The following is a 23,905-nucleotide window of genomic DNA, read 5'->3' as shown; positions in this document are numbered from 1 at the left end:
TAAACTTTCTGAATCCTTTATCATCCACAACTGAAAATAGTTGTGGATGATTACTATACCTTTCTAATGTGACGTTGTTGTCCCTGGCTCTCTTTCTCTCTCTCTCCCTCCCGCTCTGTTCCTGTGCTACTGCGAGTGTAACTACCGCCCCTCCCCCTCTTCCCAGCGTAAGAACAAGGCTCGCGTGCGGAGTGAAGCGGAAAAAAAGTGCGAGAGAGAGGGTGAGAGAAAGGGGGGGGGGGGGGAAACCACGGCTCGCGATAAGGAGCCGGCTCGCGTCGTTCACGTCAAAGACCCGGCTCTAAGAGCCATTTCGTTCGCGAACGACCCATCACTACTGAGCCAAGGTGCCAGGGTGTAGTATTTCCAGGTGCACACCTTTGTGGGTCCATCCCAAAGAATGCAGCTGGTTTTAAATGGCAGAGAAGGAAAGAAAACCCTTTTTTCCATTTCACTCAGCTGCTGCTGGTTTACTTCTATTAGCCATGAGGATGATTGAATAAAATGCCACTCGTGTTTTTATTCTCGTGTAAAATCCCATGCTGTGAATCCCATCAAAGCCACAGTACTGCATTGCAAGGAGACAAATTACACTTGAATTATTCTTTTTTTGTGTGGCCCACACTCTAACTTCATTTGCCCTGTGACAGCAGTGAGAGTTCATGTCATTTTTAGTTATACTTAAGCTTTTATCAAAGACAACTTGTCCACATTCTGTGCTCCAGCTATTCAAATATGAAGACTCGCTGTGCGACTCTCTGTCACTGTAAACAGAAAGAAAAACTGTGCTGACTGTTGTGATCTCTGCCGGAGACATCCGAGCACTAGATGTCTCTGTTTTTCTTTTCAGTTGCAGTGCAGGTACTGACCTAAATGTGATTCACTGGATAAATCACACCAGAGTTCAGTGTACTCACCTCACTCTTTCAGTGTTTTTCTACTTCTCTTGCCTTCCATATAGACTAACACTCAGCCATACTTGTTTTACACCACTGACTTGATGAATACACTTTCTTTAATGTTTATGTTACTAGAGTTTTGCTTTCTAAGTTATCACCTTGTGATTTCTACCAGTCCTTGTCACAGTATTTGAATCCAGCTGTGGCACTGTCTGAACTATGTACTGCATTATTTACATCCATATGCTTTTAAACTAGTCATCAAATACGTGTGTAACATGTAACACACTAAAATTTAAATCTACATTGGAGGCATGACCACGTGATTTGAAAACCTGCTCAGTAATGTAGTTGGATAATCAGCCAATTATGTCATGACCACACAGACATAGTTAAGGGATTTAGTTCTTAAAAGATATGTAACTCAACATTAAGCAACTGAGCTCTGGAGTCCCATGTCAAAAGCTAAGCCTTGTCAACTTTATTTATCATATTTAAACAGCATATTTCATACAGCAAATTGCTTAAGATTTTGATGATTCTCAGTAAAAGTCATAACATCATCAATGCAAAATATGTACAAAACAGCATCTAAGTAATTATTCAGTGTACAAAAACAATGTTTGAATTTGATGGAGAAAAAAAGAAGTCAATCTTCTAGTTCCACTTTTTGTTATATTCTTAAAAAACATATATATACAGAAACTGAAAGCACTCAATAGAAAATTAAAGGTAGTCCAATGTTCCTGATTCTATGTAACAATGCAGACTGACTGTATATGAAACATTTGAGTAACTGTTAGCAAAAAAAGCTGAAGAGTTTTCGCTGGGACTACTACCAGTGATGCCAACGAAGAAGACTGTTAAATAAAGAAAACACCAAGAGAGAGAAAATGCCCGAAAACAAAAGTAACAAACAGCTTCAATAAAACATCTGTTGTGCCTCTGTGTTTGTGTGTCGAGCCATGATTTACTTCAGAATGTGACCAGACCAGAGTCACACTCGCACACAATTCACAGGAAAACATGACGCATGCACAGAAATATCAGAGAATGACTTAAATGTTAGATTTTTAAAACTGTGATAGAAAGAAATTCTTTATTTACAAAAAAAAAAGAAGCATAAAACTAGCAGTACACAAAGAGACAGCCAGTTCACTGTTCTCTTACTGTACAGCAAAAAATTGAGTCAACTACGCTTGTATACTGTGAGCTAATGTGTGCATAAACCACCACGCCTGCTCAGAATCTTAATCAGGGGAATAAGCTGCTTATCTCGTCTTTATCCTAACGTTATAAGTTACTTAAGACAAAAATTCAGAAAATCTGAACCTCTAAAACATATATTTAGGGTGCACTCTGTGAAATGTTTGTCCAGTTCTCTATATACGTAGAATAGGACGTTTGCATACAAATCTTTTTCTGAGCAGTGTTCAAACTTTTTAAAGATTAACCCCACAAATCTCTGTCCCTACTCAAAAGGATCTAAAACTATTCCTCCCAAACAGATTACTCTTTCACCCTAATTTTGCTGTTTCATGGGGGTCCATTTTGTTATAGCTAGGTCCCCCCCTCATGTAACAAAGCTGGTGCTTTGTTACAGGTTGGACGCTTTAGTCATCGTAGTCCCTCCTTGGGGGCTTACTGTTGGGCACCGGTGGTCTATCACGGTCACGATCATCATAGCGGTTGTCATCACGGCGACGATCTTGGTAACGGCGATCGTCATCGTAGCGCTCGCGGCGGTCACTGTAGTCGCTGCGCCGATCGTCGTAGTCGCTGCGCCGGTCGTCATAGTCGCGGCGTCGATCGTCATAGTCGCTGCGTCGATCGTCGAGGTCGCGCCGTCGATCGTCGAGGTCGCGCCGTCGATCATTGTAGTCGCTGCGTCGATCATTGTAGTCGCTGCGGCGGTCGTCGTAGTCGCTGCGGCGGTCGTCGTAATCGCTGCGGCGGTCGTCGTAATCGCGGCGATCTGGTTCACTCTTTTCCTCAGTGCGTTCAGTCCTCTTGACACTGGAGTCCTCATAACTGTCCTTCCCCTGCCCTTCAACACGTCGACCCTCACCATTCCTATCCGGCTCCTTGTCGTGGTACTCCTCCCCCTCACGAACTCTAGAAAGCAGAAACAACATTCAGACATGAAGGGTGGAGAAATAATTGGGAGAAACGATGTGGTTTATTCGGCTGATTTCTTTTTAACCATCTGAATTATATGTGATCTGCATGCAGAGCTAAGGAATCTCACCAACAGATTCAAGTGGCTGCCAGAAAAATCACAAACGCTTTGCAAAAGCTGCTTATGTGAAGGATGCAAGTTTATTTTCTTTTATTTTTAATCCTCAGATTAAGAAATCAAACAGACATTGAATTCAAAACAGATATGACATAGACTGCAAGAAAACGGAGCGATGCATGTTTTTGCACCATCTCCTATGTGTTAATTGCTTGTATCTATAATAAAGAGGAACATTACCCCATGGCGTATTCCTCATCTTTGTTCTTCTTTCGGCAACAGCAGCAACAGATGACGATGATGAGTATAACCAAGGCAGCAGCAACTCCACCAATTATTCCTGCAGTGGAAGCAATGTTCATGGATGCTGCAGGGTTGAGGACAGACAGGTTAAGAGGAGGAACATTACGGGGGTTTGCATCATAATTTAAAGTAAAGATTTATTTATTGAAATAATGTTTTTATTCTTAAATGTTTGTCTTACGTGGCATGACTGAGAGGGTGAGGTTGCAGGTAGCAGCGCGGATCTTGTTCTGTGAGGTGCAAATGTAGTATCCTGATGTATCTTTGGAGATATTATACAGAGACAGGATGCCATCCTCTGAAACACAAAAAATTAGTCACATATACTGAAAAATATATGATCTCTATCTCTGGCCATCTATGACTGCGCCAAGCGTGGGTAGTGGGTATTCTGAAGAAGGTTAATGAGTAATAAATAACCCCTCTGCTCACTTTCTTTCACTTTCATCATGTTTAATATGCTTCAATATTAAATACCAAACAGTGGCTGTGAAACAAAAGTTAAGCTCACTTGTACACCAAGCGTAGCGTCGCTCTGATCATGTCCACATTTGTTCTTGTTAGCAAAGATTAGTAAAACTTTACGTGGCATAGATTTGGAAGGATCAGAATGTTACTTACTGTCAGTGGTTTTGGGCTCTTGAGGGACAGACTGATTCTGCACGTTAAAACGTTTCCAGCTATAAGTGGGCGTTGGAGATCCTTCTGCAGACGCACAGGTTAAGGTGATATCCTGGCCATACTGTGCTGTTCCCTGGATCTTACAGGCGGGTGTAGAGGGAGCCACTAAAAGAAGACAAATATAAATGTAGTGTGATTACTTTAGTAATGGAATGCAAGACGTACAGGAGATGGACTCAGCAACAGTCATATCTCTGAGCAGCACGAGGAAGCCCACAATCATTTCAAAACATGCATATACAGGATACAGTAAGTGTTGAAACATGCACAGACACTCTCTTTAATAATTCATTGCATTAAAAATAACCAACATATCAGAACATATAAAGGTTAAACATCAGAGTGTAACATCTTATAATATATAAATGCAGAAACAACAGCTGACATATTACCTAGAACCACCAAGTTTGTGGTGGCAGATGGTTTGCCCTTCTTGTCACCTGGGATCTGCACACGACACTCAAAATTTCTATTGTCAGCTAGTGAGATGGAGGAAAGCTTCAGGTTAGCCTTGCTCTGAGTGACATCTACATCCAGGGACACCCGACTTTCATAGTCAGTGTCTATGTCTGTAGTTGGGGAAGGACCATGATAGTAGGTGGCGATCGGGGTCTGTTAGAAAATGACAGGATTAGAAGAAGAATAAAAAACACAATGACATGTTTGCATCTCATGTTTTTTTATATTCATCCGGATAGATTCATAAAAATAGGTAGATGCCAACCTCTTCAATGGGTGTTTGCTGACTAAAAACAGACCAGGTGATGACGACTAATGTCTGGGAGCTTATGGGAGTTGTAGTTGTAAAGGAGCAGGGCAGTGTGATGTTGTCCCCTCTGGCATACTCATACTGACTTTGGGGGATGGTAACAGTAACGGCATCGACACCTGACAGCACTGTCATGGACATAAAAACAAATCAGACAGATCAATATAAAGCACTCTCAGCTATCCTGTATGTATAAAAACACTACGTTCTGATATTTGTCTTCATGGATTCTTTACTAATAATGGTTCAGCAGCAGAAAATCAAACTTGACCAATAACTCACTGCTCCACCCTCACATCCACCTACTAAATAAACCAAGCTTGAAAAAGGAACTTATGATTATTATTTGATTCATATTAAGTAAAAAAACAGAGGTATGTTACAGCCATCCACTGAGTGTCAGCTCAATTTTGAAGCAAGTTCCGTGTACAAAAGATTAACAGGAAAAAAAAAATCGGTTCTTACTTTCGAAAAAGCTTGCCATTAAATAATTATTTTCATGAGTTTTATTACTACTTCATTTGCTTAGACTGGAATATGATACTTTAAAAGCCATTTAATAATAAGAATGCCTTCTAATCAGGCTTCTCGGGCCTGCTCCCTTTTTTAGTCGGCGATCCTGACGGTGCGCAAACAGGTGTGGCAGCTCGATGAGGCGCAAAAGAAAAAAACGTTTATTTTAAAAGATACTCACTCAGACACAGAAGCGTCAAGGAAAAGTTCCTCTTCTCCATGGCAAACACGTACTTACTTCAAACTAAAACTCACTGACTCTTCAGTATTTACTTATTTCCTTTCTAAGAAATATAGAAAATCAACACACATTTGCATCGAAACCCGACAGGCCTGCGAACAATGATGCGCCCGCTGCCTCCGGTTGACTGATAGCGCTCCCTGCCAATCACGTCACCTTTGGAGGTTCAGGTGACATTTTTGTTCCGCCCACCTGACGAGTTTTAGCTTGTCCTTTGCTCCAGCATACCTGCCTTTTCAGGGACACTCTATTATTTAGACTCGTCTCAGGATTTGACAACAAGTTCATTTCCACCACAGGCCTAATTTAAAAATATTAAATGCCCACTTTTGACAGTTGGACCTCGAAATCTTTAGTTTGTCTTCTTGAGAGAAAAAAAAAATGAAAATCACACTTTAACTTTTTAAGTATCTCCTTTATTTTATTATTTCTTGTTTATTTGTTTTTGTTTTGGAACATTTGGTTTTATTTTGTATGAGCGAGAAAAACGAGGGGCGTTTGAAAAACGGCTGAGCAAACCAAACACTTACAGTCTGAGTAGGCGGTGCGGTTGTTTCCCCGTCAAACTGGTTTGACAGGAGTTATCACCCAGAGGCATCACACGCAAAGGCGCAACGCTGAAACTAAAACCAAGTGTGCCAAGTGTCTCAAAATCAGCCATTTTAAAATGGCTGATTTTGAGATATTAATTAAAAGGACTGTGTATCTTTGGGGTTGTGTGGGACTCAGCCTTAATTTCCGTGTGTGTGTCCAATAATCCTTTATGATTTAATGTATAAATATAGCCAAATTGAACAAAAAGAAAAAATGGGACTGACCCAAAGATGGAAGCCAGTGTGTTATCCGTGCTGCATGGGCATCAATGGCGGCCTGTTTAGCTTTATTATTACGATTTTTAGCATTAAGTTCTGGTGACTATAACTCAGTTACCAACTCCATTATCAGAAGGCAACAAGTGCAAGAACTAAACCCTAGCCACATCCCTTTTTATTGTGCAACCTGCACAATTAAAATATTGCTGACGAGTTCCTGTGTTGACTAAATGTCATCAGTTGTAGCTTTACAGCTGAATAAAAACTGATAAAAATAATTGTGCTTCTCCAAAACTTGTGCAAAGTAAGCACTGTAATCAAATAAAGACATGACACCAACAATGTCATCTGATATTTTGTAGGCATGAGTCTGATACCGTTTGTGTCATGTCAGCTGACTTCCTCTATCACAGTGTAAGGATACAGTGTTTTTCCACGCTCTCCTTCAGGTCTGTCAGGTGGTTTGTTAGTTTCTAAGTGCAATAACCAGTCATAGTCTCCCAGTATAGTTGGTCTGGCTCTGTCTATATTAGGGAATTAGAATTGAGCATTTTGATTTGATGTTCTTTTTCTCACAGTAACATAACTTCTGATATTTTTTAAGTCGTATTTAAAAAAGGTCATGGCATATTTTTATTCCTTCCCTGCTACTCACTGACTTCCTGGCTTTCACTTGCCCTTGATGTTGTTTTTGCTACCCAACCATCTCCTGTCCCAAAAAATTAAAACTGCAATTACCAGTTGGTAAATTAAAAAAACAAGCCTCAGTCAGCAACACTGCAAAGAAAGCCGGCACAGCTGATAAAATCGAAACTGATTCAAACAGAAGGCTACCTAAAACCCAATTGTAACACTGAAACACAACCAAGGAAGTAGAGAAAATAAAAGTGTATGTCTATATTTAACTGATGTGTAACACATAGTGTGAGAATACTTTCATGGTTATCATCTGCATGTGGTACAACAAGGGCACTGTTGCCACTTCCTCTTGGTGAGGAGTGCCTTTTTTGACTTTGTTAGGGAGCAACAACAGTTAGGTCTCAGCAGAAAACAGATAAACATTTTTCTCACGTTGCTGAGCATAATAACGTATATTTTTAACTTTCAAAAAGACTGTGATCATGTCATGAGTGTACCTGCATCAGCTTCTTTATGCGCTGTCACTCACTGGGTGGTTCTGAACATGAAAAACGGAATCCGGGTACAGTCAGTGTTGTTGGTTTAGAGGTTTTGTTAAGTCACCCATGTGGTTGTCTTTCAGTTAGGTTTTCCAGACCGGAAGGCCTGACTAGCAGTTTCTGCTCTAATTCATCTCAACAGAGGGTTCTATCAGGACTCTGTGCAGACCAGTCCAGTTCTGCATCAAACTCACTTATCCATGTCTTTATGGACCTTGCTTTGTGCACTGGTGCAAGGCACTGATGTAAGGCTGTGACGAGCTGCGTGCCCATTGAAAAGCTTTCCTAGGAGTGCTCTGTGCACTGTTCTTGAGCTGAAGGCCACATAAAGTTTGGAAAGCTGTAGTAACTGAGGCTATGTCCACACGTACACGGGTATTTTTGAAAACGGAGATTTTCCGTTTTCGTTTTAAAAAATAATCCCGTCCACACGTAAAGGCAGAAATGAAGGAAAACGCTGCTAGGAACATGCCAAAGCAGCAGGTGGCGCTATATTCCTAACCGTGTAGAAATGTTGGCCAATCAGAAGTCTAGAAGCCTCGGTGGGAAATAGTAAACAAAGATGGGGCATAGAAGCAGAACCGAGTCCAATGTGTGGAGGGACAGTAACTGTGTGTGTATATGTAAGCATTTAAACACTGCGGAGAGGACAATTAACAGTAACAGTACTGTAGAAATTCATTTCACCGAAACAACAACGTGGCGCACACTGTGACGTCAAAACAGGCGCACACCTTTGACACTGCGTTTTCTCCGTTTTTCTCGTCCACATGTAAATGCAAAAACGGAGTTTTAGAAAATATCCACCCTGGCCGGAGTTTTTAGAAATCTCCGTTTTCAGTGACCGAAAACGCCGTTTACGTGTGGACGAAAGGTGCAAACGCATAGAAAAATCTGCGTTTTCAAAAATACCCGGGTACGTGTGGACATAGCCTGACTCTGCAAGATTTTGGTGATCTCTGCGTCCTCTGCTCTAACCCTGTACAGATAAATATAACAAAAAACAGAGTTAACGATAAAAACTATTAAAAAATAATGATAAAACCCGATAAAAACCCTGAAAACCATAAATTTCACACCCGAGCCTCACCGGTGGTAGTCCATGCCCCCATCTTTTCTCCTAATGCCCTTTTTCTTGTTTTCTTGACTTTATTATCTCACCTCCACATAATGGCTTCAGACCTCACTACAGCATATACCTGGCAGTTCTTCAGAGCAACATGAATTAGATTAGATATGTTCTTTATCCGTGACACCTTGCTAGGTTTGTGGTTGATTTTTTTCTGTGTTTGTACCTGTGAAATCTGTGTAGAATAAATGTTTCTGTGGATCAACCATAATTGGTCTCTCACAGTTAAACTTTCTGCCTGACTGCTTGCATCCATTGGCTCTTTTTTCTCCCTGATGCCTGTGAGGTTCCATTATGGTGTGGCAACTAAGAGTTCATCGAGACATCACGTTCTGGAGGAACCTGCTGGGTAACTGGCAGATTTGAGGCCTCAGGGAAAATCATCTGGTTAGTAGATAAGTGCACAAGATCTCATATACAATCCCGATCAAAAGTTTAAGGCCACTTGAAAAATGGCAGAAAATCATATTTTGCATGGTTGGATCTTAACAAGTTTCCAAGTAGAGCTTCAACATGTAACAACAAGAAATGGGAGTGAGACAAAACATTTTTTTGAGAATGCAATTTATCAAAAACAATGCTTAAACTGAAACAGGCTCTTTTACAGCTGATCAAAGGTTTAGGACCACATGCCTTTAAAACGCCAAATGTGTGCAAAAATGAGGGTTCATTGACATTTTCTGTCAGGTAGTCACACTGTCATGATGTTCTGATGGCAAAGGCAAAAAGCATTCCCTTTTTGAATATGGTCAGGTTGTTGAATGACATAAACAGTAATTTGGAATTTCTTAAATGATCCTGAGAGTCATGGAACAAAAAAGTCAGGTGGAAGACCCAAAAATATTTCACCGGCACTGAGCGGGAGGATTCAGTTGGCTGTCTGTCAAGACACTGCACGATCCTCGACCCAAACTAAGTCCATCACTGGTGCCGACGGCAGCTCTGTAACAAATCAGACGGCATCTGAAACTGAAGGGCTTAAAAAAAACCATCTTCAATCCCTCGTCTCCTTGAATGCCATAGAACTGACCGTTTGGACTTTGCAAGAGGGCAGTAGTTTAAAATAACTGACTGAAATTTTCTGCAGGTTTAAAAGACTTTAGATCGCAGTCTGCAGTGACAAAGGTAATCACCCACACAGCCACTATGCAGTATAGTAACTGATGCTAATTTTAAGATTTAATAACTTTATTAATGGTGGCATTGTAACATTTGGCACAATATATGCATTCATGCCACCCTCATAATGAACCTTAGAAATGCTACTAATCCATTATGTTGTCATGTAGCGCCACCTTCTGACTGAAATTAAATTTCATGACTAATATCCCACAAGGGTTATTCCTTCTCAAATCAACAAAGGTTTTCTGTCTGAATGGTATACATTTGCCTTTTGCAAAAAGGCTAAAGAAAACATGTTGATTGCTTTTGACATGAAAATCCTTCCATTCTATTCCACTTACCCTTATCAGGATCATGGGGAGCTGGAGCTTATCCCAGCAAGAGGTCACCAATCTGCTACAACCACCACACCACCATGCTGACCAAGTAGCACCAGAAAAACAATAACATCAGTAGATAGTATAATCTGAAAGGAACAACAACTCCATCTGGAGTTTCCAGATGATCCACCATAGATCACGATAAACGCATGCAGTTGGAAATACACAAGTGCAAATAGTTTTGCTACATTAATAGTCTCATATACTGTAGGCCAAAAGCACAGCATTTGAAGAACCTCCTCTCTTTGCGTTTCTAGTGACTGTTATTAATTCAGCCGTCCATTGGATGGCGCATTACTATCAAGACATACATAATAAGGTGGAGCCGCAAATATGGCAACATTTAAAAACTAGTAAATGAAAAATCTTTTCAAAATAAACTCAGCAAATGACTACATATGCTCTGTAGAAGATCAAACAGAGAAGATATAAGTTAATTTCTGTAATTGTGACTGATTTTCAATATTTTCCACTTAGGCCTTATACAAAAACAACAAGAAAATGATACATTTTGACATATTAGCATGCGCATGGTAAACCAAATGTTTAATTTTTATAGTGCCCTCTTGAAATAGATGAATCTCATAATCTAAGAGTACCTTCCATATAAAGCATCAGTATCTATATGTGTCATCACATATATAGTCACAGACTTGATGAACCCCACACTGGGGAAATTCATTTCCCCAGTAAATAAAGAATTGTAAAAAAAAAAAAAAATAAATAAAATGTAAATACTTTACAGATACTATACACTCTGTTGTGGGATTGAAGGTTTTTGTCTGTCAGTTAGATTTCCCATGACTCTTCCCCCCCCGTCCCGTTTGGATCTTTAGCCATCAGAATTGTTGTCTTAAGGCCAAGAGAGATGCCAAGCGGATTTACTTTACCAAGTGGATCGTCATGGCCTTGCCATATTGGTCCATTTGATTGACCTTTATTATAATAATGTATTTATTTTATTTTCGGTTGTTACAGTCGGGACAGACATGACTGGGGGATAGGACAGGGAGAAAGAATGAAAGAAAGAGAGGGAGAGAAAGAAAAATAGAGGGGAGAAGAGATGGTGAGAAAGGGGAGAAGAAAGAAAGAGAAAACAAACAAAACACCTGGATCACCTGTATGGAGAAAAAAAAACAGAAGAGAAAACAAACAAACAAAAAACAGCAACATAATAAATACAGCACCATCACAATAAACTAGCTAGCAGTAGATAACAGTAGATACTAAATATTAAATGTTATTGTGCAGTACGCAAGATCGACAGCGCACAATGTGCTTTGAGGTAGCAGCCAAGAAAGGTGTAGTTTGTGTCTGTGAACACCTGTGTGTACACCTGTGTGGATAAGCATGCTTGTATTCCAAAGGTTTCTCCATGTAACGATCTGCTAGGGAGTGTGGGGAGCCATAGCCCCGTCCCCCAGGGCATGAAGCAGGTATGGAGGAGATCCAGGCCCCAGACATCCAGAGGCCCCAGAGTACGAGGACCCAAGGAGGACCACCAAAGGGGGGGAACCGTGCCACCCTCCTGGGAAGAGCTGAGTAGAGCCCCAAACGAGAGGTCACCCAGCAGCCACAGAGCAGAGGCCAGAGGGGGTTGCAGTGGCGTGCCCGCGGGCTCTGCCGGCAGCCAGCTGCGCCAGAGAGGACCGAGCTTCAGGCCCAGAGGCCAGAGGCCTGAGGGCACCCCACCCCCCGGAAGGGGCCTAGCCGGGCCACAGGCGCCAGGCCCCGCCAATCGGCCACCAGGAGTGAGCCGGTACATACATGAGTGCCCAGCCCCAGTCGAAAAGAACCACCAGCACACCAACGTCTGAGGGCATCAGCCACCGGCAGGGAGTGTGGTGAGGGGAGATAGGCCTCCGTACTTTGGAGGGCCTGAGATGTTCCCAGAGAGGTCGAGTCTAAGGCCCAACCTGACATATAGACACAGACGAACAGGCGCACGCAGACTCAAACGTGCATTCCCACCCCCATATACACAACCAAATACTTGGCACTTACCCAACGTGTAGACATACACAAATAGACACTGCACAGACAATCACACTCCCCAAACATACTGTATATCCCAGGTCCAGGTACCCCCGCCCCCGGAGGGGCAAGCCGCACCTAGACCCAGGAGGTGTAACCCTTCTCTCTGGGGTGGAGGCAAGCGGACCGCCTCCTTATCTGCAGTAGCAGGGAGGCCCCGCATCACAGACCCCAATCTGACGGCCAGCACCTCCTCCCAGCCCCCCAGCCCTGATGGCTAACAGAACCGGGGTGAGTGAAAACCCCAAACCTCCCTCCGCCCGCTCATATGTAGTGTTGCTGTGTGCTGTTCTAAAGTGCATTTAAAACACAGGAGGGCATGATGCTTCCTGCCAGAGAGCAGCACGGCTCCTCCCGAAAACCCTCAGTGTCTATATGCATTAAAATTGAGGGTAGGGCACCAGCGCCAGAGGTGGGTTGGAATACACCGACCATCCTCTGGATGCTGTAAAACGTGCCCACCCCCAAGGCCCTATATGTATGTGTTATGTGAGAGTGTGAGTAATGTGGATGTCTAGGTTGCAGAATAAAATTGAGGCACAGGCGGCCAGAAGGGGACAGAGGGGGAGTGCCTCCCCTGCACCCTGGTGACATATCTGCACCCCAAGCCCTGCGTGTGTGGGTGGGTGTGGTAGAGCGGGAAGAGGGAGGTAGCTGAGGATGGGGAGGGAAGAAAGGGAGGGGCAAGCGGCCCCTCCCTGGGGCCAGCTCCCCCGCTGACCCCAGTAGGCACCCCCAACTCTGGAACCCACCAGGGCAAGGGGGCCCAGGCCCATCCGGACCGGGGCCCACAGCAGCAGCACCGCCCAGCCCTACAGAGTCCGGGGCAGCCCACCCGACTCCACCGCAGAGAAAACTGCACCCACCCCATCATCCAATCATCTCCCAAACTACACAAGACAATAGACACCCAGGTTGAGTTCATTCTCTACCTCTCCTATATCTCTCCCCCACCTGCAAAGTGAGCTCCTGTAGAGAGGAGACCACCTGCAAAGATATAACAGCCTCCCCACCAGTTAGAGAGCCCCCTAGTTGGGCTGATGCACCAGAGGTCCCCTGCACTGGGGCTGAGCCCCCCTGCACCCACCCGCCCACAGCCCCGGCGACACAACAGCCAGGACCCAAGATTTCCCATGACTCTTTTGAAACCTGTAGACCGAATTTCTGTAAATCCTGCAGAATTATGTGCAGTTTCATAAAGTTCAGCACAGCGTTTCATGCTGTATCACATAACTGGCAGGGAGCTGTAGAAAAGGTTACTGAGCTGTCTACCTCCACTGTAAAATTACACACAGTGAATGTCTGTAAAAGCATCACAATATTGCTTGCTTGATATTTACATGACATTTAAGGCTTTGTGTAACCTTTTCCTCGTGAAATGATTAATGATTTTACAAGGTCAGAGTCATTTTTATAAAGAGTGAAAAGTAATCAAACAGTTTGGGGTTGCATAAATGTGTTCTCTGTCGTGAAGTGTAAATGTCTCTGTGCTTTCAAATTTGGACCAGATCATCCTTTCAGCTCCAGGTTTTCGCTTCAGGCTCTAATCCCCCTTTTTCCTTGTTCTCTTGACTTTATCTCGCCTTCACATAATGGCTTAAGACCTCACTACCATCATTTGCTATTACAGTTGAACCATATTAACTTACACTTCTCCACACACACACACACACACACACACACACACACACACACACACACACACACACACACACACACACACACACACACAAAGGGATTAGATTAGATATGTTGTTTATCAGTGACACATCGGATGCTTGCTGGGTTCTTTGTTATTGTTCTGTGAAATCTGTGTTGAATAAATGTTTCAGTGGATCAGCAGTAATCAGTCTCTCACAGACCATTTTTTCTACTTGAGTGTGTGCTTTGGTTTTTCTCTCTGATGCCCGTGAAGTTCCATTATGTTGTGGCAGCTGAGAGTCCATTGAGACATCACTTTCTACAGAAACCTGCTGGGTAATTGTCAGATTTAAGGCCTCCGGGAGATCAGGAAAAATCACCCAAGCAACTAATCTGTGAGCACACGGCATCTGCTTAAAGAAGTTAGAAGAAAGCCTGCCTAATAGAGTTCAGGCTACACTGAAGGATATAGGTGGTCATACCATACATTGACTTTCAAGCTTGTTAGAACTGTACAAACTCTATTTTTGCCTTATTTCTATGTATGTATGCATGTGATTCAACTGATTTTCAGTCCCTCCCTTAAGGTTCTGATATCCAAGCTCCTTAGATTACCATGACCTGGATGACTGAGAACCGACACAGAGATTTCTGATGAGGCTTCTGTGAACAGTGGATGAATCAACTGAACAGCCTGATGCAGCTCGATGCTGGATTTTCTTTTTTTAGACCTGCCACCTTTCTCCTCCACTTGTCCAGTTTCTTCACTCTTTTTAAGCACAGACTGCACACCATGTCAAGTTGTCAGGTTTTTCAACCGATCTTTTGTTGGTACCAAAATACATTTTTATGCCTGTCAAACAGTTATCTTTGGCTGTATGACATTTCTCCCTCACTCTCGATCTATCTATCTATATATACACACAGTGGTAGGAAAAAGTGTTTGCCCCCTTCTTGATTTCCTTTTTTCTATATTTGTCACACTTAAATGTTTCTGATTATCAAGAAAAATGTAAATATTAGACAAAGATAACACAAGTAAACACAATATGCAGTTTCTAAATGAAAATGTTTAGGGAGAAAAAAAATCCAAACCTACATGTGCCTGTGTGGAAAAATGATTTCCCCATAAACCTAATAAATGGTTGAGCCACCCTTGGCAGCAAGACCTGCAATCAAGTGTTTGCAATAACTGGCAGTGTTTTATAGTGGACTTTAACTAGGCCACTCCAACATCTTCATTTTATTTTTCTTAAGCTATTCAGAGGTTGCCTTGCTGGTGTGTTTTGGATCATTGTCTCTCTGCAGAACTCAAGTGCACTTCAGCTTGAGGTCAAAAACCTCTTGGATGAGTTGTTGATGGAGCAATTTTGGTTGGCCATCAAGTCATGGGAAGGTCCACCACTGTTCCAGGTTTTCTCCATGTGTGGATAATGGCTCTCACTGTGGTTCGCTGGAGTCCCAGCTTTATAACCTTTTCCAGAGGGAAAGATCTGAGTTACTTTGTTTCTCATTTGTTCCTGACAAGTGTCTGGCTTTTGAGGATCTTTCGGTCAACTCTACTTTCTCAGGCAGGTCCTATTTAATGTTTTCTTGTTTGAACAGGTGTGGCAGTAATCGGGCCTGGGTGTGGCTAAAGAAATTAAACTCAGCTTTCCAAAGATGTGATACACAAAAGTTAATTCATGTCATAATAAGGGAGGAGGTGGGGCGTGGGTGGGATAGAAACAGCTCCCTTTAGAAACTGCATTTTGTGTTTACTTGTGTTTTCTTTGTTAGTATCAAAATTTATTTGAAGATAATTTTAGTGTGACAAACATACAAAAACATTTATCTATCTATCTATCTATCTATCTATCTATGCTCTCTCTCTCTCAAATACAGACTTAATATGACCTTTGTTTACATGTTTTCTACAGTACATACACTCCGTGCTTCATAAACGAAATACATACATACAAAAGACTATTTTAGTTATACTGAAAGTTATAAAATTATAAGACGTCTTTCCATTTTGATCCACCTTTAGAAAATGTAACTGTGAAATAATAGATTTTTTTTGCTTCTTGTCATTTTCAGGCTTTCTCTCTAAAATAAAATACCACTGACAAACTTATTGATTGCTCTTTATTGGTGCCTTTTGAGTTCCACTAAGCGCACCGGGTGGCCGCTTGAGACCTGCACACATCATCAAAATATCACGATAACGTCTCCACTTGTTTTATTTTTGGAAACCCTAAAAGGACGTGTTGTCATATCTCAGAGTTTAAACATTTATCCCAAATTATCTCTGGAACAGTCAGTTGGTTTGACGGTGGGGGAGATGGAGCATCAGCATACAAACGCGTCGCGCAGCCTCATTTCTCCTCCAACCCCGGCGCAGACGATGTTGTACACCGGTGTAGCCATCGCTTCTGTTTACGGTGTAATCATTGTGTTGGGGCTAATCGGCAACATCACACTCATCAAGACGTTTTGCTCTGCCAAATCCGTCCGAAATGTGCCGAATCTCTTCATGTCGAGTCTTGCGCTCGGGGATGTTTTACTGCTGGTAACCTGCGCTCCGGTGGATGCCAGCCGCTACCTGTCAGAGGAGTGGCTGTTCGGCAGACTGGGCTGTAAAGTCATCCCCTTCATCCAGCTCACCTCGGTTGGGGTTTCTGTGTTCACTCTCACAGCCCTGTCCGCTGACAGGTAGGTTTTTGTTGTTATTAACAGTGTACCTCAGCATAACTCAAGATAACTTTAAGGAGCATCCATAAAGAAGTTAAACGACTGTATGTCTTCTATTGAAACCACAGGACGTAAAAACTTAATGTCTAAGTAGATATTTACCTGTGTATCGATCCTCGGAAAATTACGCATGACAGAGCTTCTGCTCTGGTCTGTTGCCTAGTGTAAAGCTATAAATGCAATCATTAGCTACACAATCATAATTATTTGTTATAAATGTATGAGTTAGAATTAGGCAACTATTGCTATTTAAATATATAACACAGTCATTGGTACAGCTTCTTTAAAGCAATTAAAAATGTTCAAAGCTTCGGCTTTTGGTGAAAAATATAAATTCTGCACCTGTAGTGTTTCTGTGCATCCTGTGCTTCAAGAGTTTGTTATCTGAATAGCCTATAATGCAATCCTAAACCTGATAGAGGAAAAAAAATACCTTAAACGTATCTTTGACAAGAAACACAATTGTTTAAATGTTTGAATGTAAGTATGCAGTCAGTTCATTTTGCTGCACATTTCCTAGACATCTTTTCTCCACTCCTCTCTAAATAAAGAATGTTAAAGGATTTTACATAGAAAGTTTGTTCACACTGCATTTTTCAGAAAGAGAAATCTCAGCTTTAAAGACGATAAATCACAGAGTAATTTGTTTCCTTACTTTTTAATGTGACATCTGCACTTGTGTGCAAGAGCAGGCTGATATCTATGGTGCTGATTATGATAATGCCCATCGAATGTACTGGTAACATCTGAAGCAGGTGTCTCAAACCATTGAGAGCATAAACAGTCAAAGACCAGAGATTCATTCACAGTATGCAAATAACAAGAAAAAAAGCTGCTGACCTCTGAGTTTTCCCAGCTCCAGACTGTTAATGGGGCAGGAACACACCTTTGAAAACAACAGACGCTGTAAATTCCAAACTGGTCTGAGTCAGTCACTATTAAGCTAGCTTCCAGGAACACTGGTCAATAAGATGGGAATAACGTAAAACGTACTTTGATGGAAACAGGCAATGGGAGATCCTTTATGGGACAAAACCCTGTTTTAGATGCAAGGATGTGGTAGGTTTAATTAATGTCTACTTTTAGATTTCACTGAGAAAGCACTCACTGCCTTGCATGCCCCTACAGAACACACAAGGAACCTGTCTCTTTGCCTAACTGTGCGTGCTTGTGTGTGTGTGTGTGTGTGTGTGTGTGTGTGTGTGTGTGTGTTTAATTTACCTCTGTCTGTGTCTTTTAGGTACAGGGCCATTGTAAGACCCTTGGATGTTCAGACATCAACCTCCACTACCAGCATTGTCCTGCAAGCATTGCTTATCTGGGTCTTGTCCCTGATCTTGGCTATACCTGAGGCTGTGTTCTCTGACCTCCACACCTTCAACATCACCTCCACTAATGAGAGTTTTGTTACCTGTGCTCCTTATCCCCACGGAGTTGAACTGCACCCTCAGATTCACTCCATGGCCTCTTTCCTCATTTTCTACATAATACCGCTGCTGGTCATATCTGTGTACTACAGTTTCATCGCTCAGAGCCTGATGAGGAGCACCTGCAACCTGCCAGTGGAGGGAAATGTGCATGCAAGACGACAGGCTAGTGTTAAATTTGTAACTTGGCAAGCTATAGATCAGTTTGGATTATTCTTATGACATGAATCCCCACTAGAAATTTATTGACAACTTAAAAGCGAAACACATAGCAAAGATCTTTATAAAAAGATTCTGTTATATTTGCATTAAACATGTCATATTCGCTGCTTGTCTGTTGTCTTCATTACGCTACCAAGGAAACAAAAACAGTCAAAACAAAAAATTTGGGGAATAATTCTCCATACTGGAAAAAAATGTATTTCCACCATGTTTGTAGTTTTTTAAAATGTACCATATATTTCCCCAGTAAATGTTTGTAATGGTCCTCAAAATTTGAATTAATCTAAACATTTTGTTTTTTGTATGTGAACAACAGATTGAATCAAGAAAACGCTTGGCCAAGACAGTGCTGGTGTTTGTTGGTCTGTTTGCACTATGCTGGCTACCCAGTCACGTTATATACTTATACCGCTCCTATCACTACTCGCAGGTAGGCAATTTTTTTTTTTTTTTAATCAGAATCAGAATACTTTATTGATCCCTAGGGGAAATTATGTTGGTTACAGTGCTCCAGTACAAACAGTAACAAAAATAGACAATACAAGAAGTAAGAAATAGCCCAATATATACAATATATACATATATATATATAAGTCACTTACTAATAAAAATATCTGAATAAGAAAGAAGAGGATGTGCAAAAAGGGTGCAGCTATTGCAGTATTTGCACTGTTACAACTCATCCACCTAACACACAGTGTGTTAGGTGGATGAGTTGTAACAGTGCAAATCAGTTTATTTGTTTCTGTCTTGTTTTGTATTGTAAGTGGAACATATCTCAACTTTTTAAAAAAATCTATTCTGCACAAAATTATCTGAAATATCCATTGATTTATTAATTTTAGTTCTATCCCTGATCTGAAAATGCCGTCAGTGCTTTTTGATTTAAAATATGCTATTTAAATAGAAATTTTGTTTTGGAGTGTATGAGAAATCTGTTCCTGTTGGCTCACATAAAATAGATCTTTTTAAAAAGAGGGAAGTCAGATGAATTTAGGTTTTTAAAAATTTATTTTTTGATATCTCAAATCTAATCTTTTAATCTCTTTCTCGCCTGCCAGGTGGACACCTCGTTGCTTCATTTCATCTGCAGCGTTGTAGCTCGTATCCTGGCCTTCACCAACTCCTGCCTGAATCCCTTTGCCCTCTATCTGCTGAGCAAGTCCTTCAAGAAGCAGTTCAACCAGCACCTGTGCTGTTGCTGTCGCATCATCATCAAACACTCACAGAGCCCGATACATTACAGTACACGTGTGACTTCTGTCCGCAGCTCAAATCACTCTATGGCGAGTATGACCGTCATTAATGGTAGGCAGCTCGGTCAGGAGGACTGTGTGTGAGTGTGAAAGTGAACTGCATCATGCATGTAACATCTGTTTGTGTGGTTTTCTTGTGGCTTCAGTTCTCCACATGATACAATAAGCTCAAATAGTGATGTCTTCTCGAAAAACATTACACATCTACACAGTCAATTCAATCAATCTTTTGTGGATGTCCTTGAATCTTTTGCGGTGTGTAATATTTGTCTTTCTTAACTGTCTTATTGTGAGTCCATTTTAAAAAGCAGCTATTTGGCTGGATAATGTGGTGACCCTGAGAGGCCAAACAGACTGCAACTTAAGAAAACACCAGCAATAAGAAAAACGCTGCAAAAGCACACAAAACACAACGGAAATAGGAAAAACGAAAACAGAAATAGGAAAAAACACAAGGAAAGTGTTTCTGGGGGGACAATAACCCGACGGACCAGTTGCAGGAACCCAAAACATTGAGGGGTGTTTTTTTTTTAATCATGATTCATATAATACTGATGACGGATTTTTAGGCTAATAGTTAGGCTAACACACTTACCTCTCATCTTTTCTTTCCTCACAAAACCGATAGATCCTCTACTTCGTTTAAGTGTCTCCCAGTGCAATTCTTAGCATATTTTGGTTCCTGCAACTGGTCCGTCGGGTTATTGTCTCCCCAGAAACACTTCCTTTGTGCTTTTGGAAATCTGTTTTTTTCCTATTTCTGTTGTCGTTTTTCCTATTTCCATTGTGTTTTGTGTGCTTTTGCAGCGTTTTTCTTATTGCTGGTGTTTTCTTAAGTTGCAGTCCGTTTGGCCTCTCATAAGAAATTTACACAATATATTAATGTTTTCTATAACTGTTATAGGAAGCGAAAAGTTATACAGTGCAACTCAGTTTGATTTTTACAGTGCCAATTCACAACAGTACAACATCTCAAAGCGTTTTACATTGCTGGGTAACGACCCTGCAATACTATAAGGAAAACCCCAACAATCAGTTTACCTCCTGTGAGCAAACACTTGGTGACAGTGGAAATGAAAAACTGAAAAGGAGCATACGTGGGCAAAGTTAGCTTAAAGGTCTATTTGACACCAGAATTCAACAAAAGTGAGTCTTGAACTAATAATTCAACAGTATCCTGTTCTTTTCATGACAAAGAAACGGTCCCTGGTGAAAATGTGACCTTTTCATTTCCCACAGACTTGCTTTTTTATATAGAGGAGAGGAACAAAAGAGTTTTTTCCTCTCTCTCTCTTATTTCCCTTGTCTCATGTTGTTGTGTCATCAGCAACATGACTGATTAGTTGGCCAATCATTTTAATTAATATGATGAATTAGAAAGAACACCAGCACTGTGTAATTGGATATATCTGGTACTTTTGTCTTTTCCCTTATTTCCCAAAGGAAAATACCACAAGAGGGTGAGAAATACCTCAAGCCTGGATAAATGGTCTGCTTCTTGAGAAATATCTCAAGCTTTAATTCCCAAAGGGAATGAAGCAGACCATTTATCCAGGCTTGAGTCTGGTAGAAGAAGTATACTAGCTTGTGACTCCCCGAGGTTGTTTGCGTCTCCTCCTGGTTTGAACCAGGGATCTTTTATGTGTTAGCTACATATTTTAACCACTGTACCACAAACGGGAAAACAACTATTGAAACGTTGACACATTAAACAGTATTGTATGCGTTTGCTATTATTTTGTTTTTAAAAATAAGCTTATCCTATGTAATCTGTATGCAGCCCCATTGATTTATATGTAAAACTTTGCACAAAAACAAATACAGCTGTGATGCTCACCCTCAGAAATGTATTTTAAATATTAACTGTCCTCTGTAGGAAAATGCCTCAGTTGGCATCGTGAGCAGTAAACAGTGAATGTAAATCCACACCTGTGGTATTTGGCAGCACAATCCACAGCGATATTTTTGTTGTGTAATTTTGAATTTAAATGCATTTCTTGGGCAAATTAAATTTCGAAAATGTCATATAATTTTGTCAGACTGTCGTGTATTGATCACTTTTCTCTTACAATAGGATAAAACTCATTCAAAACCAGAGCCCTTAGTCCTGTTGACTTTGTATATGCCACATATGTTCTACACCGGTGTGCTCACTGGCCATGATTATTCTGTACTGTCACATAATTAGATTTACCGTCAGCATGTCACATCCCAATGTCCTAATTTGGTGTTTCACAGTGGGAGAAGATGATGCCTGTAGCTGTAATAAGTGCGTGCATAATTCAGTTTGGGTAGTGTTTGTTTAATTGTGGTTTGAGCACTTTGCCAAATTTCTGTCCTGCATGGTCTTAACCCCCTACTTAACATGTCATCTGTACCGTCAGGCTCATTCGGTGAAGAGTCTCAAATGTAAATAGGATAGGTTATTAACTTTAACAGTTATATAATGGAGAAAGTCAGATTAAGGCCAAATCTGGACACACACTTTCATTTACGATCTGGAGGCTCACCTAAAAAGCTCTCGGGTTATTTGTTGTATGTTAAATGTTTATAATTGTTGTTCTGCCAAATGGTGAGATGTCCTCCCAGCATATCCTCTTGCTCCTCTGCTGCTGTTTGACTTGCTGCTTCTGTAAGCAGTGAAATTATCAATAAATTCCAGCGTGTCTGTTCCATTTGCAGCTGTATACAATGTTTCCAAAGAGTAAATAGACCACCATGTTTGGCAGATAAGGAGGCATGGTCTGGGCCATGAGCTGTTCCTGTTTTATTTTCTTTTTCTGCACTTTTTACTCTCTGTTAGCTTCGTTTCTGTTGATTGTTCATCTGGAAATGGATATCTAAATCCTGCATCCTAATGAGCTGTGCAGTCTTAAAAGGAGTTTTCTTCACCATCAAAATGATTTCTGTTCACTCCTATTCTCACTGAATGTGGAAAAACTGGGTTTACAGGCTTAAAAATATCTAACTGCAGTTAAATTTCCACATGTTTTTTTCAAGCCTGAAAATATGAATCTTGGTGTTTTAGCGTGCACGGCTCTCCCAAGATGCTGACCAAAATGAGACATGCTTTAATAAACAGTTTATAATAGTTTAGTGAAAAGTTTATTTTGGCAAATTAACCACCTCTGAAAGCTCTTTTCGTCATCTGCACGGTCACGTCTATCCTCCTCATACATGCCTGTGCAAAAGTCTAAGCAATATGGAAAAAAAGAGAGAGACCTCTGCGCAGTACTCTATCTAGTGACAACTCATTCTCGAGCTAACTTACATTTTTTCTTTTCATTTTTCATCTTCCTCTTCTCCTTTTGTTTTAAGAGTGTCGATTTATGAACAGAGCCTGAAGAACACTTTCAGTTCTCCTGACCCCGTCACACTTTTCACTCAGCTTCAAGGTCTGCGTTTGTGTGGGTGTGACATCCGTTCACTGAAATCTGTATCGATCTATGTGGCTGGCCACCTTGTTATAGTTAGGTGTTAGAAGACAAGCACATGTGAAAACTGTCAAATATCATCATGTTTCCTTTTTGTCTGACTTGATGTCAGTATCCTTTAACATGAACTCTGTCAGTAAAATCAGTAAAATCCAAAATTGATGAACTCACTCCTTTAGTCCTCCTGTAACAAAAGAGTGACACATTTTCAAATTCCAAGTACATTTTTACCTGATAGTTACCTGATCAATCAGTGACACGAAGCCAGTGAACAATTTTCTTTAAAATGTGACTTGACTTTTAAAATATCACATTGTCTACTGCTCACCTCTGTACTCTATCGGACCCAGTAAATTAATGAAAAGGTTAAAGAAATTAAGAAATACTGTGATGCTCCGACTCTCTGAAAGAAAGATCATTCATGCAGAAGCAAAAACCTTTCTCTGTTCAACAATGTGCTGCACTGTAACAAAATTACAGATTATTTCCAAACGCTTTAATGCACCGTATCTTGAATCTTGAATCTTTTAAACAACAACGCTTTATTTAGTTATTTTCACTTTGTTCACCTCAGGGAGTCAGTGATGTAACGCCAATCCTTTCTTTTGGCTGGTGATGTGAGTCTTATATATAGCTGAACACCTTGAGCTTCAGGTAAGATAAGAGAGTGAATAAACTGACATCCCTAGAATGAATAAGTTGATCTAACTTTGTCACCTTAGGCAAATTGTACTTAGTTTTTCAAAGGCAATGAGTTAAGTTCTGGGAATAAAATTAGATTTTGCAGTGCACCTGTTTCTGACCAGCTAACGCATTCTTTTCTCCTTAGACCCTAAATTTAGTTTTGTTATAAATTTTATTTGAGTTTAAAAGTTAATGTTAGGTATGATTGAAA

General features: G+C 41.0%; 2 protein-coding genes across 2 annotated transcripts; one reads left to right on the top strand and one right to left on the bottom strand.

Moving 5' to 3' along the window:
- Positions 1-2,512: 2,512 nt before the first annotated feature.
- On the bottom strand, positions 2,513-5,622 carry LOC134646424 (cell surface A33 antigen-like). Its single transcript, XM_063500610.1, has 7 exons — positions 5,583-5,622; positions 4,844-5,016; positions 4,512-4,731; positions 4,060-4,224; positions 3,620-3,736; positions 3,376-3,502; positions 2,513-3,014 (listed from the first exon to the last, which is right to left on the bottom strand). The coding sequence occupies exons 1-7, from the start codon at positions 5,620-5,622 to the stop codon at positions 2,513-2,515; spliced, it is 1,344 nt and encodes a 447-aa protein (XP_063356680.1).
- A 10,639-nt stretch (positions 5,623-16,261) lies between these two features.
- Positions 16,262-19,660, top strand: grpr (gastrin-releasing peptide receptor). Its single transcript, XM_063499534.1, has 4 exons — positions 16,262-16,632; positions 17,912-18,263; positions 18,637-18,750; positions 19,382-19,660. Exons 1-4 carry the CDS (start codon positions 16,262-16,264, stop codon positions 19,658-19,660), a joined length of 1,116 nt encoding a protein of 371 aa, XP_063355604.1.
- The last annotated feature ends 4,245 nt before the right edge of the window (positions 19,661-23,905 follow it).

Source organism: Pelmatolapia mariae, linkage group LG1, assembly GCF_036321145.2.
Source record: "Pelmatolapia mariae isolate MD_Pm_ZW linkage group LG1, Pm_UMD_F_2, whole genome shotgun sequence".
Classification (NCBI taxonomy): Eukaryota; Metazoa; Chordata; class Actinopteri; order Cichliformes; family Cichlidae; genus Pelmatolapia; species Pelmatolapia mariae.
This window is presented reverse-complemented; position numbering and strand designations above follow the sequence as displayed.

Coding starts and splice junctions, on each gene's coding strand:
- grpr (XM_063499534.1), top strand. CDS start 16,262: ATGGAGCATCAGCATACAAACGCGTCGCGCAGCCTCATTTCTCCTCCA. Junction 16,633..17,911: donor ACAGCCCTGTCCGCTGACAG/GTAGGTTTTTGT, acceptor TGTGTCTTTTAG/GTACAGGGCCATTGTAAGAC. Junction 18,264..18,636: donor ATGTGCATGCAAGACGACAG/GCTAGTGTTAAA, acceptor TGTGAACAACAG/ATTGAATCAAGAAAACGCTT.
- LOC134646424 (XM_063500610.1), bottom strand. CDS start 5,622: ATGGAGAAGAGGAACTTTTCCTTGACGCTTCTGTGTCTGA. Junction 4,225..4,511: donor CACAAACTTGGTGGTTCTAG/GTAATATGTCAG, acceptor GTCTTCTTTTAG/TGGCTCCCTCTACACCCGCC. Junction 3,737..4,059: donor AGAGCCCAAAACCACTGACA/GTAAGTAACATT, acceptor TTTGTGTTTCAG/AGGATGGCATCCTGTCTCTG.